Below are 18,283 nucleotides of genomic sequence, written 5' to 3'. Positions count from 1 at the left end.
TCGGCTTTAACGGGCATCCCTTCATCCAAATTAGTCTGTTACGTCGAGGTTTTACTGTATAAAGCAATGAAGCCAGAAAGTTCTGTGTGTGTTTTTAAAAGAAAAGAAGGGTCATTTTTTTTTTCTAGCCTTGGAATAGGCAAGGGCTTTCTTAACATGATGCTAAAGGTCTTACTAAATGAAAATCATAATAAATGATCTCATTATATGAAAGGATATAATAAAGGAAGACGAAGTGTAGAACTTCAGTATGGTAAACAGAAGGAGATGAGATCGAAAGGCACACAACTAGGATAAAGTGTATCAAATGAAGAGTTGATGTCCCCCGATAAACCAGACCCTCAAGAAAAAGAAACAGAAGCAGAGGAGATGAGCACTGCAAATACACATCCAAGGGAATGATGTCAGCATCACGAGCACTTAAGAAAAATGGAACAAAGCACCGTTTTGTTCATGAGGCTGGGGAGAGTGACAAAGGAGACACCCCCCCCCCAGTGTGGGTGGCGTGGCGAGGAAAGAGCCACCTTCGTGCGTGGTGGAGGGGGGTCACTAGGTGTCCCCTTCTGAGGCCCTGGTCCCAGTCTGTACCAAAGCACACCTTTGACTTTCACCCCAATTCTAGAACTTTACCAGACACATTGTTCATGGCAGTGTTGTTCCTACTGGGAGTAAATTGGGAACAATGGAAATGTTCTTTCTTGACTAAATAAACAGTAGTATATGCAAATAATGAAATATTATGCAGCCTTTTAAAAGAATGATATTGTACGTAATCACCTCATTGAGTTGATCAGTGTCCACAGAAGACTATTTAGTGGAAAAAGACGTTTCAAAGCAAAGACATTTAGTATATCTTATAGTAAAATTGTGCACTTACACGCGTGCGCGCACACACACACGCGCGCACACACACACACAAATAGTGCCAAAACAAATGTTCGCCTAAATGTTAGCAGTGGCTACTCTAGTGTCATGAAATTGGAGGTGCCTTTTATTTTCTTTATAATTTCTAGATTACTTTTAAATAATATGTTTTATTGATTTTAGAGAGGAAGGGAGAGGGAGAGGGAGAGGGACAGAAACATCAATGTGAGACAGGCACATCGATTGGCTGCCTCCAGCACACCCGCTACTGGGGATCCAGCCTGCAGCCCAGACATGTGCCCTGATCGGGAATCAAACCAGCGACTTTTTGGTGCATGAGAGGACGCTCAAGCAACGAGCCACACCGGCCAGGGCTCCGTGTTATTTTTTTTATAAAAAGCATACAGTTTTATAATCAGAGAAAATTCTTTCTTGAGCAACTCCCCAAGTCCATATTGGGACCTGGGTTTCCTGTTGCCCTGTGGACACTGGCCGGATTAGCCACGTGTAGGGCTCAGCAGCCCGGGCTCAGGCACTGCAGACAGCGCCGGCCCCTGGACCACTGCTGCCCACGGGGCCCTGCAGTCAGCCAGGGAGGCCCAGCGCCACAGGGGGAGGCCGCTCCCAGGGCCCTCGGTGACGCGTTCAGTTGCCTGGACTGGGAGGCTGGAGGTGGCAGAGGGCAGCTGGGAGCCACGGGGGTTTCTCCGGTAGCCCAGGAATTTGGGTTGAGGCAGGAATGAGGAGGCGCAGAAACTCTGCGCGTTTTAGAAACGTGGACGCCTCGGTTCTGGACTGCAGGGGGTTTGGCTGCATCTGGTCCTGTGTTTCCTAACTTCGCAGTTACAAGCTGTCCCTGCCATCATCTACGTCAGGGTTTCCTTAGATCAACTCTGAGCGTTTCTGTTTGGTTTGATATGCTTATTCTAAAGGGAAACTTCTAATGATGGTTGCAATCAGAAACCAATATTCTTTCCTATGAAAAGTTGGTAACGGCATACAGGAGAGTGAAAACAAAACCAGTTTTATGTTGTTTCCTGCAGAGGGCTGTGAGCTGAGCCTGCACGCCCTCCCTCGTTAAAATTGGAGCTCAGCAAGTTCTAGAAAGGTCTTTAAAATGCCCTAGTTACCCCCCCCCCAAAAAAAATATAAAAAATTAATTAGTTAATTAATGAACAAAATGCCCTGGCCTAGGACTGAGACTTGCTCTGTAATGTGAGGGAAGAAGTGTTCTCACTCCACTCCACCCTGTTGTCTGCTCACTGCGTCAGGTCATTTCCTGGCCCGCCCATGGCCCACGCTCCTGGGAGAGCTTGCTGGCCTGTCCAAAGCTGACCCTGGACGAGTCCCCTCCACTAGCATCTCAGCTGTGCCCTCCTCCGCCCCCCCGCCCCCTGCCCTCCTGGGTGAGAGTTGATGCCTCGGGCAGGGTGGCCCTGGCTGTGGTCGGGATGCCATGTGCCCTTGTCCCACCTGGTCCGCAGGCCTTCGAGGACATCTACCTGGAGGAGCGGAAGACCATCAGGGTTCTGCTCGAATACGCCGACAAGATGTTCACCTACGTCTTCGTGCTGGAGATGCTGCTCAAGTGGGTGGCCTACGGCTTCAAGAAGTACTTCACCAACGCCTGGTGCTGGCTCGACTTCCTCATCGTGGACGTGAGTGTGGCCCTGGAGGGAAGGGTGAGGGGAGGCCATCGCCAGCGCGGCAGGAGCCGAGACGGAGTCGAGGGACAGAATGGCCGGGCTGCCCGGAGGCTGGCTAAAGTGGAGACACTTGCCCTGACCGGTTTGGCTCAGTGGATAGAGCGTTGGCCTGCGGACTGAAGGGTCCCAGGTTCAATTCCCGTCAAGGGCATGTACCAGGAGGGGGTGTGCAGGAGGCAGCTGATCGATGTTTCTCTCTCATCGATGATTCTAACTCTCTATCCCTCTCCCTTCCTCTCTGTAAAGTGGAGACACTTGGCTATGCCCTGGCGCGGGCAGAGGGCACGGAGGCTGGGGTCCCGGGGAGAGACCCAGGCCCTGCTGTCCAGGAGGAAGAAGAGAAATAGGAGACCTGGGCCCTGTCGTAAGAACCCCTAATTTGGGGAGACAGAGGAGCAGGGAGGACCTAGGCCCGGTCCTAGGAGGCCCCTGGCTTTGGGGGGAAGGCTAGACTCACCATATGAATCGGTGAAGAGCATTGCAGGCCGGGTGTGAGCCAGGGCAGGAGTGGGGGCTCACCCTCTCGGCATGGCTGTGCTGTGCAGGGGCCATGAGTATGTGAGAGTCTGTCAGGCCCGCTAGCCACGGGGCCAGGGTTGGTGCTGGCCAGGCAGGCAGGAGAGGGCCTCCTGGCTCAGGGAGATCGGACCACCTGGGGAGCAGGAGCTGGGGGGGAAGGGAAGTGGGGGAGGTGGGAGAGGGGGAATCACCTGTGAGAAGGAGGAAAGCCATGAACGCTGACCCAGGGGTTCTGGGGGGCTGCCCTGCCCAATCAGACAGCTGGCAGGGCTTGCCTGCCCAGTCTGTGTCCAGGGAGGGCCTGGAGCAAGAGGTTGCACCCAGTTGGCAGAGGAGTAGGAGGCGCCTACCCCACAGCTACCCAGGCCCAGGACACTGCTGGGTGCCACGCAGGGTGCGTGCAGGGTCCCACGGGGAGAAGGACGGGGGTCCTGAGCACAGTCAAGCAGGAGAGTGGCCAGAGGCGGGAACTGAGCCGGGCGTGGAGCAGCTTGGGTCTGCGCTCCCTGGGAGCAGAGGAAGCCCGGCGAAGGCCAAGGGCTCCGGTGAGGGCTCCCCCTCGGGTTGTGGTGGGTCCCACAGAACAGAAGTAGGCCAGTCCTGCAGGCTGGGGAGCGCTTTCCAGAAGTGACCCTCGGGCCCTGCCCAGCAGCAGGGGCTGTCCTTCCTGTGGTTGCAGAAGAGGCTCCGGCCTGTGCTCCGTCCCACACCCTCTCAGAGGCCCCAGGAGGCCAGGGCCAGGCTGGGCGGAGGTCAAGCCTTGAGTGGCTGTGGCGGGAGAGGCTGTGTGGGTTCGAGTGCATGTGGAGATAAGATCAGGTTGTTGGGCCTGCAGTCCGGGCCTCTTTCTGTCACCCTGTCTGTGGCTGAGAGGGTGCTAGTGCTGGGGTGTGGGGGGTCCGGGGGGAGAGAGGGGGGAGAGGCAGTTCTAGGTGCCCTTGCAGCCTGGAGGCCTCAGAGCCTCCTGGAATGAAGGCGAGGACCCTGAGGCCTCCCTGCCTGAGACGCTGGCAGGTCTGCCTGGAGGCCGGTGACCCAGCCTCTCACCCAGAGGTCAGGCCTGTGCCCGGGCAGCCCGAGGAGTCTGCTGAGACTCCTGTGGGGGCCCACTCACACCCCACCACCTGCCACCTTGGGGAGCTCAGCTGAGGTCAGGGCTTGGGGCCCAGTCCCAAGACTGGCCAGGCAGCTTGTGGAGAAGGAAGCCGGGGCTCCCCGAAGGGAGGGTCTTGCCCAAGGTCGGGCAGAAGGTCGTGAGTGTTGGAATCCCGCTCTCCTGACATCGGCCATGCTGCCCCCACCCCCACCCCCACAGCTGGAGGGAAAGGCGGGCTTCAGGCCTCAGGGTCAGGAGAGGGATGTTTTCAGGGCAACTTGTGCATTTTTTCAATAAACACTATAGCGCATCTGTGGGCAAGGGCTAGTGTAGGCGCTGGGGGCCTCGGGGAAGAAAACAGACAAAAACCCTGCCAACCTAATACGTGAGTCAGTTTTATATTATGTCAGAAGGTGATGTGGACCATGAAGAAAAAGGAAGTAGGGAAGGGGTTGGGTAGACACGGGTGGGGGTGGGGGAGTGGGGGGAAGAGGGTACATCACAACTTTAAATAGGCTGCCGGGAGCGGGCCCACTGAGGGGACATTGGGGCAGATTTGAAGGAAGGTGGGGTGAGCCAGGCAGATGTCTGCAGAACATTCCAAGCACAGATTGGAATGGCAGTGCCAAGGTCCTGTGGTCAGTGTGTGTCTGGCACACTTGAGCTACAGGGATGCCCAGCCGGCATGGCTCAGTGGTTGAACCAGGAGGTCACGGTTCGATTCCCGGTTGGGGCACATGCCTGGGTTGCAGGCTCAATCCCCAGTGTGGGGCGGGCAGGAGGCAGCCGACCAATGGTTCTCTCTCATCACTGATGTTTCTATCTCTCCTTCTCCCTTCCTCTCTGAAATCAATAACAATATTTTTTTTAAAAAGAGGAGCTACAGGGAGGCCAGAGCAACTGGAGCAGAGTGAGTGGGGAAGGGGGTGCGGGAGATGAGACCGGCTGCACGGGCAGGAAGATGGGCTTTTATTCAGAGTGAAACGGGGAGACCTTGCAGGGCTCTGACCTGACTCATGTTATAAAAAGTTCACCCTGTGAGTGGGGGGAGGGAGCCCGAGTGGAAGCAGGGAGAAGACTTGGGAGGCCGTGGCAGTCATCCAGGGGAGAGGTGACGGTGGCCTGGCCACCATGGTGGCAGTGACAGTGGTGAGACATAGCTGAACTTCTGATGCATTTTGAAGACAGAGCCAACAGGAAATCCTGGTGGGTGGGAAGTGAGGTGTGAGACACGGAGAGGAGGCAGGGATGACGCCAAGGCTGTGGCCTGAGCAGCTGGAAGGATGGAGTTGCCATCATCCGAGTTGCGGGGAGGGGGGGGGGGACCATTGGGCGGGCAGGTGGGGCAAGTACAGACGTCAGGGGTGGCCTGCTGGGAACAAGGCAGGCCAGCTGGCCCCGGGCCCTGCCCTCGGGAGGCGGTCCCTGGAAGATGCCCCTCTGCCTCTCTAGGAATGCCCACCTGGAGCTGGGCATCCTCAGTGCTTCCAAGCCGGGGAGGAGGCTGTGGCAGTCAGGCCCTTGCCCGCGGCTGCTCACCACCCCCAGGCTGCCCTGAATGCCAAGGTGCTATTACTGGTGATTGCATGCGAGGTCAGGCAGGAGGCCATTTCTAAGCTGTGTTCCAGGCCAGCAGAGAAGTAAGAGGAACTGGATGCCCATGGAGCTTGAGAAGGATGAAGTCCACGGGAAGGAAATGCCGTGGTGGGGGCGGGGCAGAGGGGACAGAGCGGGGGGTGGGGGGGGGTGGCTCTCATTGCCCCGACTCTCCACCTAAGCCTCCCTTCTTTGAAGATGTCAGAATGCTGCAAAGTCTGGCTCTAGGGAAAGGCCCCAGGAGAGGGTCTGCTCATACTCAACCCAGGGCAGTCCTTCCTTCCCCAAAAGAACTTGACCTCAAGGAGAACACAGGGACCAAAAGCCCAGGCCTTGTGTCCCTGCTCCTCCACACCAAGGAGGCGCTCGGGAAAGGGGTGTCTCAGCCAGGACACACCTGGGACGCCCCCAGCCTCTGGGCCCCAGGAAGGCTCGCCCTGTGCCCGAGCAGCCAGTCGGCAATCATAAAGACGGGCCTCTCACGCCCAGCCCTGTTTTAGGCGGCCGAGCGCGCTCCCCCGTCTGTCACCGGGCCGTCGCCACGTCTCCCTCCTGCCTCCACAGGTCTCGCTGATCAGCCTGGTGGCCAACACCCTGGGCTTCTCTGAGATGGGCCCCATCAAGTCGCTGCGGACACTGCGGGCGCTCCGGCCCCTGCGAGCCCTGTCCCGGTTCGAGGGCATGAGGGTAAGAGGAGTGGCTGCCTTCCCGGGACACACTTTAGGGGAGAATACCCCCAACCCAGTAGCAGCAACCCCCCAATAAACCAGAAACTTAGCTCAGACAGTGTATCTCCAGAGGCCCTCTCCCCTCCGTCTCTGGCCTAGTCAGCGACCCTGTTGAAAATGCAGTTTCAAGGTCATGGATTCGGGAAGGGAAAGGCGGATATTGTGGAGTTGCATCAGACTTTAGGGTGCCGGGATGAGTGTGTGTGTTCTTTCTCGCCCCCCTCACTCCCCACCTGGGCTTCCAGCGATGGGTTGCCCTTCCTTGGGGGCAGGGAATGTTCTGCGCCCCTCCCCCCAGGGACCTATGGCCGGGGCATTCAGTGGGCTGGGGGTGGAGGGAAAGGGTCTTGAACATTTCCAAGCCTCCCCGGACAGGGGAGGGCCTCATGGCGTCAGGGCCTGAGTGTCTCCTCTGTCCGCCTGAGGTGGTGGTCAATGCCCTGGTGGGCGCCATCCCGTCCATCATGAACGTGCTCCTCGTCTGCCTCATCTTCTGGCTCATCTTCAGCATCATGGGCGTGAACCTCTTCGCGGGGAAGTTCGGGAGGTGCATCAACCAGACGGAGGGGGACATGCCTTTAAACTACACCCTCGTGAACAACAAGAGTGACTGTGAGTCGTTCAACATGACCGGCGAGTTGTACTGGACCAAGGTGAAGGTCAACTTTGACAACGTGGGGGCTGGGTACCTGGCCCTGCTGCAGGTGGTAAGTCTCGGGGAGGAGGGACTTCCTCCCTCCCTCTGGTTCTCTAGCCACAGGCGCCTTCACGCGTGGTGTGGGCAGGAGGGGGACAGTGGGGCCCCTCTGAATCCTCACGGTCGGCTCACGTTGCCCAAAGGAGACCAGGGTTCCCCCCAAGACTTCTTGGCTCCCTGGGAAGTCCCCAGACTTTCCTCTCCAGAGCAGAGGCCACATCCTCCGAGATCTGTGGCCTGGGGTTGGGCACTAAGGCAGAAGCACCTTCCCAGCCAGGAGCCAGTTGGGCAGTGTGATGGCACAGGTTGAAACGGAAAGCCCACAGACACCCAGGGCTGAGCTGTTAGCAACACTGTGGCTCTGGCCACCCTCTGTTACCAAAAGTAGTGATATCTCCTGCGTTGCTGGAAAGAATAGATCTACTTCCGTTTCCGATGTTCAAGATGCGTGAGGTTTAAACACACCCAGCTCTAACCCAGTCTTTCCAGAGTTTTCATTGACATGCCATAAAATGAACCTACGAATCGCCTTAACAACGGAAATGCAAAAAGAACCATGACTCATGAAACGGCAGCTTGCTTTTCTTGCTATCCCAGCCTTCAGCTCAGACACCTGCCTGTAATCCCCAAAGCAGAGGAAAACAGCGGGACTCCCGCCTGGGAACAGACCTCCACCCACCCCTGAAGTCCTAGTAGCAGTGCTCTCCAAAGACTCACGGAGAACAGGCTGAGAGCCTCCGATCCCTGTGCCCACCCCACTGACTGTCAGAACGTGGGAGGGCAGGCCCCTGGTATAGACTGAGAACCGCCTACCATTCCAGACAGACCCACTCAGTGGTGGGGAAGCGTTTAGTTGCAGGCATCTCATAACCTTGGGTGGTTCTCAGCAGTTTCCAAAGCATCTCCAGGCTCCTCCAGACAGGTGAGGGCCTCGTAGCCTAAGGGGCTGAAATAGCTTGCCTTCCGTGGAGCGGCCTCAGTTTCCCCATCTGCCATCTGCCTCATAAAAACTCTCAGACATGCGCCATTTGGACAAACTCATGCCCGAAAGGAGGCGTGGGGCAGGATTGGATTTTGCCAGGGGCACACATGAGACCCACTGGGCGGTTGGTCTCACCACCGAGCCCGTCTTTCGGACTCTTTCCGAATCTTCCTCGCGGCCCAGACTGGGGCAGACAGTGCAACCGGCACCAGGCCCCGTCTCATTGCCACGGTGTGCTCCAGCCAGATATTGGCAAGCTGTTATTTAAAATCATATTTTATAAACTTATAATTAACTAAATGATATTAAAACAAAATGAAACCTCACCATCACCATGTAGTATCGTCTGTGCTCTTGAGGGTAATACATCTATTATATCCCTACAGTGGAAATCCTGCAACGCAGTGTTCCTGCGCATGTCTCCCCAGCTCTGTTCCGTAGCTGCACCTCGGCAACTTGCAATCGGCCATGGTGGGAGGATTTTCACAGGGAAATTGACAAACGCAACTATCAGGGCTTTTTGTTCCTTCTAGAAAGTCATTTGTTAGCCATTTACCCACACACCACTGGCAGAGGACCCCCCTTAAGTACGAGGGAAGGTTGGGATTCTTTAGAGACTTCCTTTGAACGGCCACAGAGCATAAGCCACAAGGTTCTCTGAGGTGCATGACCAAGGGGACCAGGTCAGCACTGGGGCCCACCTTAAGCCAGACAGAGAGCCCAAGCCCCACCTCTCTGTCCCTGACACCTGCTGTAGGACTCTGTGTCGTTTTAGAATCCGGAACGAATGTGGATCGGAATGAAGGGCCAACCTCCTTCAGGCCTCAGTTGTCTCTCGGCCAACATCTAGAAGCTTATTTCCCCACTGTGTGGCCTTCGAGGGGTGTCTGCTCAGCTGGCTTCCCCTCCATAACCAGCTTGAACTACAAGTTCCTTGCCTGACCACCTAGTCATTTGGACACTGCCGCAGGGGTGGGGTGGGCTGCGAGCTTCTTGCAGGAGGGCACTTCCTGGCCTCACCTATCCAGTCAGGAGCCCTTGTGGCTCAGTCGATGCAGAGTTAAGTGATTTTCTGACTCTTGTCTTTTCCTTTCAGGCAACATTTAAAGGCTGGATGGACATTATGTATGCGGCTGTGGACTCCAGGGGGGTAGGTTGGCCTCTCCCACAAAGTCAGGCACTTAAGGCTCCCAGCTGCTTGGCCACCGGAGAATCAGGGTCCACATCTGAAGACCCACCTTCTAAGGGCCAGATCCCTTGCGTCAACCTGCAGTTGAACCTCTCTGGGATGCCCAAGCCTGGCCCTGGGGCAGTGGTCTCCCAAGGAGTCCCACAGTTCTCAAATATCTTCCAAATTGAATTCACTGTAGTTTACTTGCATCTTAAAGTCTTCTCCCAGGAAGATCAAGCTTCTCCTTTGTCCTCATAACCACCCATTCACACTGACAGGTCACAGGAGACTGAGAGATGCCCCTTATTCTCAAACCTCCCAATGGCCTAGGGACAGAAGCCATGCGGTGACACTGTGCCACCCCTGAGCCCAGCAGCCTGTCCTCCTCACCTGCCACTGTCCATTTCTCAGCTCCACCCCCCACACACACACCCACACCTTCCTCTGGACAGCCCCTCTCTCCCACAGAGTGGACGCCCCCAGCCAGCCCACCTCCTGCCTGCCTGACCTCCCTCTCTGGCTTCGCCCCCTTAGTATGAAGAGCAGCCCCAGTGGGAATACAACCTCTACATGTACATCTACTTCGTTGTGTTCATCATCTTCGGGTCCTTCTTTACCCTGAACCTCTTCATCGGCGTCATCATTGACAACTTCAACCAACAGAAGAAAAAGATACGTAGAGCACAGGCTCCCCCTGGGCTGGCAGGGCTGGGCGCCAAGGGTTCTGGCGGCTGGCCGGCCCCATTTGGGCTTTCTGTTGAGGATGGTCCTGCTTGCTCCCGCTGGATGGAGTGGAATGGCAGGGATCTGTGTCCATGAGGTCATATGCCCAGGCCTACAAGAGTGTAACAACGGGCCCCAGGCCTGCCCTCGTCTACCTGAGAGATGAGGCCCCTCAGAGAAGCTGGGTGAGGCTGGGGGCTCGTCACCTGGTCCATGATCAGGGATAATGGGTGGGGCCTGTGCAGAGGGCCAGGGTCTGCCTGGAGCTCCCTCAGAGGGCCATGATTGGTTTACAGGTAAACAAAGTGAGCAGAGAGAACCTCCAACGGGCTGTGTTGGGCAGGTGAGAGGGTGAGGGTAGGGACAGGATTTGCAGGTCACAAAGCCAGAGAAATCTCAAGGCGAATGGGGACAGGGCCCCTGGAAAAGCAACTCCGGGGAGCAATCTGTGGTGCAGGATAGTGACATACTTTAGAGGGACAGGAAGTGAGGGGGTGACTGGTCCTGGCACCTCATTATTGAAGCAGGATCCCTGTGCTGTCCGTGCTGGAGCCTCTGAGAACCCCAAAATGAGTCTGGTGCCTGTCTCTCTGCACTTAGGGGGCCAGGACATCTTCATGACAGAGGAGCAGAAGAAGTACTACAACGCCATGAAGAAGCTGGGCTCCAAGAAGCCCCAGAAACCCATCCCCCGGCCCCTGGTGAGCCTGCTCCCGATTTGGAAAGAGGGGGAAGGATCTTCTGGGGAGGGGGGGAGCCTGGGGGGCTCCCATACCACACCGCCAACTATCACGGTCTTTGGCGCAGCCTGGGGCCCTCAGCCAGTCCCGTGTAGTCAGGCGTCTGCCTACACACAGAGGTCTCGGTCTCATAGAGGTAGTAAGGCAGGCAGGAGCAGGCTGTGGCAACCAGGGGACACTCCCCTCCTATAGAAGCTCATCTGCCTCTGAGTGAGCCCCTCCTCCCCTGCAAGGGCTCAGGCTTTCCCCAGGGAGAGCAGGGCAGTCTTTGCAGCCCCCACCGCATTCATCGCCTATTCTTACAACCCCTGAATGGTAGATCCCCTGGTGCGTGGGGCCAGGAGGCGTGTTGGGTCCTCCATAGGCCGACTCCCTTGCCTGACCAAGCCATTCTCCAATAAAGTGTGTGTATGTTGGAGCAGGGTTGCGGGGCAGTATTCAAAGTAATTAGGTGACATAACCTAAATCACCAGCTGGTAAGTGACAGCCCCAATTTTTTAATCTAATTCATCAATTTCATCTGATTCTTTTCACCATACTCTGTTGTGCATGTGTGGGTGGGGGAGGGGGGGGAGAGAGAGAGAGAGAGAGAGAGAGAGAGAGAGAGAGAGATATCTGGGGTGACTTACAAACAAAGACACAAATATAGTTAGAAGAGTAAATAAAATCAATTCCTTAAAGAGTGGAGAATATTTATTAACCTGAGGGCTAATACAATTACTAGGATTGACCTTTAAATTTGACCTTGAGCTTTCAGACAGTGGGAACAAAAAGAAAAGCTCAAAGAATGTCTGCTAAGGAAACTCCGAGTAGGAGAAATCCCTTCCTGAAGACCCATCAGAGAAGGAAGAGGGAGCCTCGGGCTGGGCCTTGGAGCCCAGGTAGCGCTTCAGCAGGAGGGCCAGGCTGTTCCAGAGCTCCTGACTTCTTCCTCTCACTGTGGCCGTCTGGTGGGGTGTTGGCCTCACCAGACAGGAGACTAAGAGTGTGGGCGATCTGGACAAAGTCAGCGACAGGGGGGACCTGCTGGCCTGCAAAATCCCTGCTGAGCCCATCCTTTGCCCCTCCTTTCAGAACAAGTACCAGGGCTTCGTATTCGACATTGTGACCAAGCAGGCCTTTGACGTCACCATCATGTTTCTCATCTGCTTGAACATGGTGACCATGATGGTGGAGACAGATGACCAGAGCTTGGAGAAGATCAACATCTTGGGCAAGATCAACCTGCTCTTCGTAGTCATCTTCACGGGCGAGTGTATCATCAAGATGGGTGCCCTGCGGCACTATTACTTCACCAACAGCTGGAACATCTTCGACTTCGTGGTTGTCATCCTCTCCATTGTGGGTGGGTATACCAGTTGTCTGAACAGAGATGCCTTCCCCAGGCCAGGTCTCTCCTCCAGTCTGAGATCTGTACTTAATGCCAAGTACACTTAGGCTCCTTCATTCTTTTCTCTCTGCATTCCTCACCTCTCCCCCATCACACACACACACACACACACACACACACACACACACACACACACACACACACACTTGAACTCTTGACTCTGTCCCCACGGAACTCTGCCTTGGAGTGACTGACTTTCATCTTTCTGCTGTGGACAGTCCCAGCATTTGGTGAACTTGGAGGGAGAGGCAGGGGCTAAGGCAGGAGCTAAGGCAGCTGTGGTGATGGGCAGATAGTTAGAAGCTGGGAGAAGAGTCAGGAAATGCTCAGGGAGGTCCCAGGCAGGGGTGAGGGCTAGAGTGTGCCAAGAGGGGCTAGACTATGCTGGACATTGGCAGTAGGAATGGAGCTGATGATGGGCAGTCTCAGAGTCTTCGGGAGGTTCAGCATGTTCCTCGGAACACCTCCTGGTCCCGGTGCTTGGCCATGCTGGAGAGGCACGGCTAACAGGTCAACTTGGAGCCAGAGTGTCTGAGTCAAATTCCAGCTTCTCACTGACTAGGTGGCCAGTTGGGTAAGTTACCTCACCTCTCAGCTTCCTCTTCTGGAAAATGAGGCTGAGGGTATCAGCTTACCTTCTAGGGTGACTGGAAGGGCTTAATGGATGATATAAAGTGCTCAGCTCAGTGCTTGATTGACAGTAAACACTGGACACATGTTAGCCAGTGACATCATTATTATATGAGGAGTTGGGAAAAATCACTTGGGCCAATATGAGGCAAGTCAGTATCACTCTTTCTCCTATAAGTTATGTCCCTGCTCCTTAAAAATCCCAGCCCAGAGCAGTCAATAGAGACCAAGGGGTGGGTAAACCCTGGAAGCTAGTAGAGTTGGGAAGATGATAGGAACCATCTCAGGGAGCCTGAGATGTAACGTGGAGTGGCATGGAGTGGCATGGCATGGCAGAGGGGAGAGTGCTGACTTCCAGGCTAGTGCCTCTTGCACTCCTGGGCTTGTGCACATGCAGTGGCTCTGGGGCAGAGCTGGGGTCCTGCATTTCTGATATGTGCCCAGGAGATCCCAAGGTTGCTGATCCTCAGACCACACTTTGAGTAAAAGGCCTGAGTTCTGGCCCAAATTAGGCCACCAAAACGCTGAGCAAGTCCCCTCAGGACTCAGAGCCCATGATCTAGATGATAGGCCTAGTACAGCTCTACTTTGCAGTGCTCTCAGAAGACTAAGAAACAAAGGGGCTGAGAAGGCACTTTGCAAAAGTCGTGAGTCCTCATGTTCTGGATCATATGCAGAAATGGAGATTCATGGGAACGGGGGGAGCAGGGCCTTGCAGTTAACCCGTTCCTCTTGGAAGGGCCCCCTCTTCCTTGTCCCTTGCTGCAGAGAATCCCACCCAGCAGCACTGGTCTGGAGGGAGGACAGAGATGCCATGGGTGGCCACAGCCTCTGCTGTTTCCCACAGGCACTGTGCTCTCGGACATCATCCAGAAGTACTTCTTCTCCCCAACACTCTTCCGAGTCATCCGCCTGGCCCGAATCGGCCGCATCCTCAGGCTGATCCGCGGGGCCAAGGGGATCCGCACGCTGCTCTTTGCCCTCATGATGTCCCTGCCTGCCCTCTTCAACATCGGGCTGCTGCTCTTCCTCGTCATGTTCATCTACTCCATCTTCGGCATGGCCAACTTCGCGTATGTCAAGTGGGAGGCTGGCATCGACGACATGTTCAACTTCCAGACCTTCGCCAACAGCATGCTGTGCCTCTTCCAGATCACCACGTCGGCTGGCTGGGATGGTCTCCTCAACCCCATCCTCAACACGGGGCCCCCCTACTGCGACCCCAATCTGCCCAACAGCAATGGCTCCCGGGGGAACTGTGGGAGCCCAGCTGTGGGCATCCTCTTCTTCACCACCTACATCATCATCTCCTTCCTCATCGTGGTCAACATGTACATCGCCATCATCCTGGAGAACTTCAGTGTGGCCACAGAGGAGAGCACTGAGCCCCTGAGCGAGGACGACTTCGACATGTTCTATGAGATCTGGGAGAAGTTCGACCCGGAGGCCACCCAGTTCATTGAGTACACGGCCCTGTCCGACTTTGCCGACGCCCTGTCTGAGCCGCTGCGCATCGCCAAGCCCAACCAGATCAGCCTGATCAATATGGACCTGCCCATGGTGAGTGGGGACCGGATCCACTGCATGGACATCCTCTTCGCCTTCACTAAGAGGGTCCTGGGGGAGTCTGGGGAGATGGACGCCCTGAAGATCCAGATGGAGGAGAAGTTTATGGCGGCCAACCCGTCCAAGATCTCCTACGAGCCCATCACCACCACGCTCCGGCGCAAGCACGAGGAGGTGTCGGCCACCGTCATCCAGCGGGCCTTCCGGAGGCACCTGCTGCAGCGCTCCATGAAGCACGCCTCCTTCCTCTTCCGCCAGCAGGCGGGCAGCAGCGGCCTCTCCGAGGAGGATGCCCCTGAGCAAGAGGGCCTCATCGCCTACAAGATGAATGAGAACTTCTCCCAGCGCCTTGGCCCGCCCTCCAGCTCCTCCATCTCTTCCACATCCTTCCCCCCTTCCTATGACAGTGTCACCAGGGCCACCAGTGACAACCTCCAGGTGCGGGTGTCTGACTGCAGCCGCAGTGAGGATCTCGCGGACTTCCCCGCATCCTCAGACAGGGACCGAGAGTCCATGGTGTGAGCCTCGCCCAGGCTGGCCAAGACACCCCTAATGGCAGCCTGTTGCCTCGAGGCAAACCCATGTGCAGCCAGAAGCCAGCACCTGTGGGGCCTTCTTTGAAAGGGGCTTCAGGAGTGAGAGATGAGCCTCAGCCCCGTGGGTCGACAAGAAAGAGTTCTATGGCACCCGCGTTGATGGCCGGGAGCAGTTGGCCATGCCCACCACTTGGGGCGGCCTGTCCCCGGAGACCCCCACTCATACCAGTGGCCTGGTCCGGTCAGGCAACACCCTGGGGCTCTGGAAAGCAACCCCACCCCAGCTGCTACGGCAAAATAGAAAACGAAGACTGTGTATGTTGTGAATGGCTTTCATAAATTTATTATATTTGATATTTTTTTACTTGAGCAAAGAACTAACGTTTTTTTCCATGGACCTGGGCAGCAACTCACACTGCTCTTCCAAACTCTGAGCGGGTGTGAACTGTTCCCAAAGGCTGCTGGGACTCTGTTCTCAATGCAGAAGTGGGATCGGTGTGGCTCCCTCAGGCCTTCACTGCAGCAAGGGGGTCCCCTGCCACTCGGGCTGCAGACCAGGAGGGCTGCACCCCTCTTCTCACACACATGTGCACACCCAGGCCACACACCAGCTGCTCTCAGACGAGTGCCAGGGAGCCACCCCTGGCCCAGCCCCAAGGAGACAGACCTTTCCTCCCAGCCCCACGTGGCGTCTTGTCAGCGGGGAGGGACCCCCTCTGGCCTTCCTTCATCCCCAAGGTCCTGCTTGCCCCTGTGTTTTTAGGCAGGACCTAGTAGGACACACTGAAAAGCAGCCTCGCAGCGTCGGTTCTACAAAAGCAGGAGGCTTCCGGAAGAGAGGTCCCAGGGCTGGTCCTGGGGGCTGAAGGTTGGCCTCTGTACGAGTATTAACATAAAACTGACGGGCCTGAGGGAGCCGGCCCACCCGCAGCCTGGCACCCAGCTCTTCTTGCTCCCGAGCCGGGCAGACCCTGCCCACAGGCCGGGTAGAGAAGGCTGAGCACCGTGGGGTTGGGGCTAAGAAGCTCAACAGCCCTCGGCCCACGTGAAGACGGGAACCTGTTATCATGGCCAGAGTTCTCTTTCCGGACTTTCTCCCTCTAACCGTGGGGGCGAGGTGATTCCTGTGTGGTCCCAGCTCCGTGCGAGTGGGGAGAGCAGCCTGGGTCCTAGGCAGGGGTGAGCAGGCCTGTCCCCGTGCCCTGGGTGGGGAATGAACCCTGGGACCCCTTGGGAAGGGAGCAGTGTGGCCTTGGCCCAGCCCCTCCGGCTCAGCTTGGGGTCCTGGTGGCACCTGCACACAGGACCTCCTGGGGGAGGGTCCAGGCTGTCCCACAGGTCTTGTCCGAAGGCTTTTTCAGGGAAAAACACTTTTTCTAGTCCAGTAACCCTCCAGGGGCCTCTTCAGCTGCTGACAATCCTATTTAGCATATGCAAATCTTTTCATGTGGAGAGCTGTCACCCTGAGAGTGACAGCGTGGGCGGGTGGGCGGAGCCTGAGCAGGCAGGAGCCGGGCTGCCCCCTTCCAGCTCTCCAGCGAGGCCGCCCACCTCCGCGGGGCATCCAACCTCACAGGCCGCCCGGGAAGCCGGACACGGGCTGCTCCCAACCTACCTCTCCGAGCTGTCAGAGGGCTGGACGTTCTGAGCTCATGGCAGTGCCGGTGGCGTTGCCAGGGAGTCAAGTATTACAATTCTCCTTGTCACCCCGGCCCCAGCCCCCCTCCTCTCCAGTGATTTCCCTCCTGCCCCTGCTCCCTCTGAGTCCAGCACGGGACAAGGTTTGAACTGTCCCAGCGACACTCCTCCGAGTGGAAATCTTATTTTTGTAGATCTCTGTGCTTTGCTCTCAGCCTTGGAGAGGAATGCCACCACCACCCCCCAACCCCCCCAGCACTCGGCTCCCTGCACGGGCGGGAATGCGGCTGGGGAGGCGCCGGCTGCCAGCCCAGCTGCCGGAAGGAGCCGTGGTGTTGGGTGGCCAGCCCGGAGCCTGAGACAGGTGCCCGGGGCTGGCCGCTGGCAGCGCCAGAAGCTGCGGACGGTGTGGTCGCGGGCAAGGACGGGCGAGGCCCGACTCCTTAGCTTTTAGTGTGGCTCTTTTTTTTCTTCTTCTTCTAGGACTGCACACTGGCCGGCAGGAGGGGAAAAGAGGGTAGGAAAAAGGAGGGAGGGACGCGCGTCAGGTGCCAGCTGTTGTCTGAACTAACCGAGCACTTCTCACCAAACTTCGTGTGTAAATAAGATGCATATTTTTAAAACAAACCAATAAATGGCTTCCATGACCTGGCCTGGCTCTGTTCTTGCGCAGGGGGTTGATGAGGCCCCAGGAGTCTGCGAGGAGGCTGGTCCTGCGAGTGCGCACACACACCACCCCCCTCAGACACACAGGCTTTTGGGAGAGCGGGCTGGGTCCGAGAACCTGCAGGACTCCCAGGTGTCTTCCTGGGACGGAGGCTGGGGAAAGTGTGCTGAGGGTGGAGCAGTCTGCCCCACCAGGGGACCCCGGGCCTGGGGCCTTCCAGGATTCCAGGCAGGGGTATGGCAGAGCGGGAGGACTGGGATTGGGGCTCACACCATAGGAAGGATCTGGAAAGGTGGATGTAGGAAGGGGCGGCTGCCGTGAAAACAGCCAGGTGGTGGCACCTGTGCCTCGAGCCAGGCTTGGACGCTGGCTCCCTCTCCGTGCCCCCCGCCCCTCTCACTGCTGCCCCCCAGCACCCCACCAAAAGCTCGCGGCCAGCCAGCAGGGCCTCCGTGTGGCTGGCTGCAGCAGAGCCTTCTCCGTCCTCCGTCCTCCGTCCTCCGTCCTCCGTCCTCCCCTGTGGGTCCCGTCCATCCCAGCATTTAACTCGGGGGACAGCAGCTGCTTCTGGAAATCGTCAATTCTCCAGGCGCCCGAGGCGCCACCCCCTCCAGGGTTCCCTCCAGTCTCTTGGATTGCCTCTTCTGGGGCACATTTTCCAGTGTCTGACTGAATGCGCCAGGTCTTTAGGCCCTGGGCCCTCTTGCAGGAAGAGTGGGAAACCCCTCACTCCCTGCTACGCTTTAAGAAAGCCCAACCCGCCCAGCCCTGAGCTCATCCATCCCGCCTCTACGCCTGTCGGTGAAGGTGCCCCCTACCCCTGCAGGCTTTCCCGCGCCCACTCGCCCAGTCCACACCCTGTTGGCACCACCTTCTCAGCGTCTTTACAACCCCACCCCTGGCCTGCCTTGCGGCTGCTTCCCCAGTGGAGGCCCGCATCTCCCTCATGGCTTCCCTTCCTCTGACCTCAGCCATTCCAAACGACTCGGCTACCAGAATATTTTAATCCAAGATCATTGCCTCCTGGATAAAAC

At 56.9% G+C, this 18,283-nt stretch overlaps 1 protein-coding gene across 4 annotated transcripts in view; it reads left to right on the top strand.

Moving 5' to 3' along the window:
- Positions 1-17,219, top strand: part of SCN5A (sodium voltage-gated channel alpha subunit 5) — a 72,652-nt gene extending 55,433 nt beyond the window's left edge. For all 4 annotated transcript variants that reach the window (XM_059664432.1, XM_059664430.1, XM_059664433.1 and 1 more), the window contains 8 exons: positions 2,349-2,522; positions 6,346-6,468; positions 6,935-7,216; positions 9,285-9,338; positions 9,894-10,031; positions 10,679-10,783; positions 11,897-12,167; positions 13,690-17,219. In XM_059664432.1, coding sequence (XP_059520415.1) covers positions 2,349-2,522; positions 6,346-6,468; positions 6,935-7,216; positions 9,285-9,338; positions 9,894-10,031; positions 10,679-10,783; positions 11,897-12,167; positions 13,690-14,930 — 2,388 coding nt within the window. In that variant the 3' untranslated portion in view covers positions 14,931-17,219. The remainder of the gene's footprint in view (positions 1-2,348; positions 2,523-6,345; positions 6,469-6,934; positions 7,217-9,284; positions 9,339-9,893; positions 10,032-10,678; positions 10,784-11,896; positions 12,168-13,689) is intronic.
- Positions 17,220-18,283: the final 1,064 nt, after the last annotated feature.

This window comes from Myotis daubentonii, chromosome 14 (genome assembly GCF_963259705.1).
Source record: "Myotis daubentonii chromosome 14, mMyoDau2.1, whole genome shotgun sequence".
In the NCBI taxonomy this organism is placed as follows: Eukaryota; Metazoa; Chordata; class Mammalia; order Chiroptera; family Vespertilionidae; genus Myotis; species Myotis daubentonii.
This window is presented reverse-complemented; position numbering and strand designations above follow the sequence as displayed.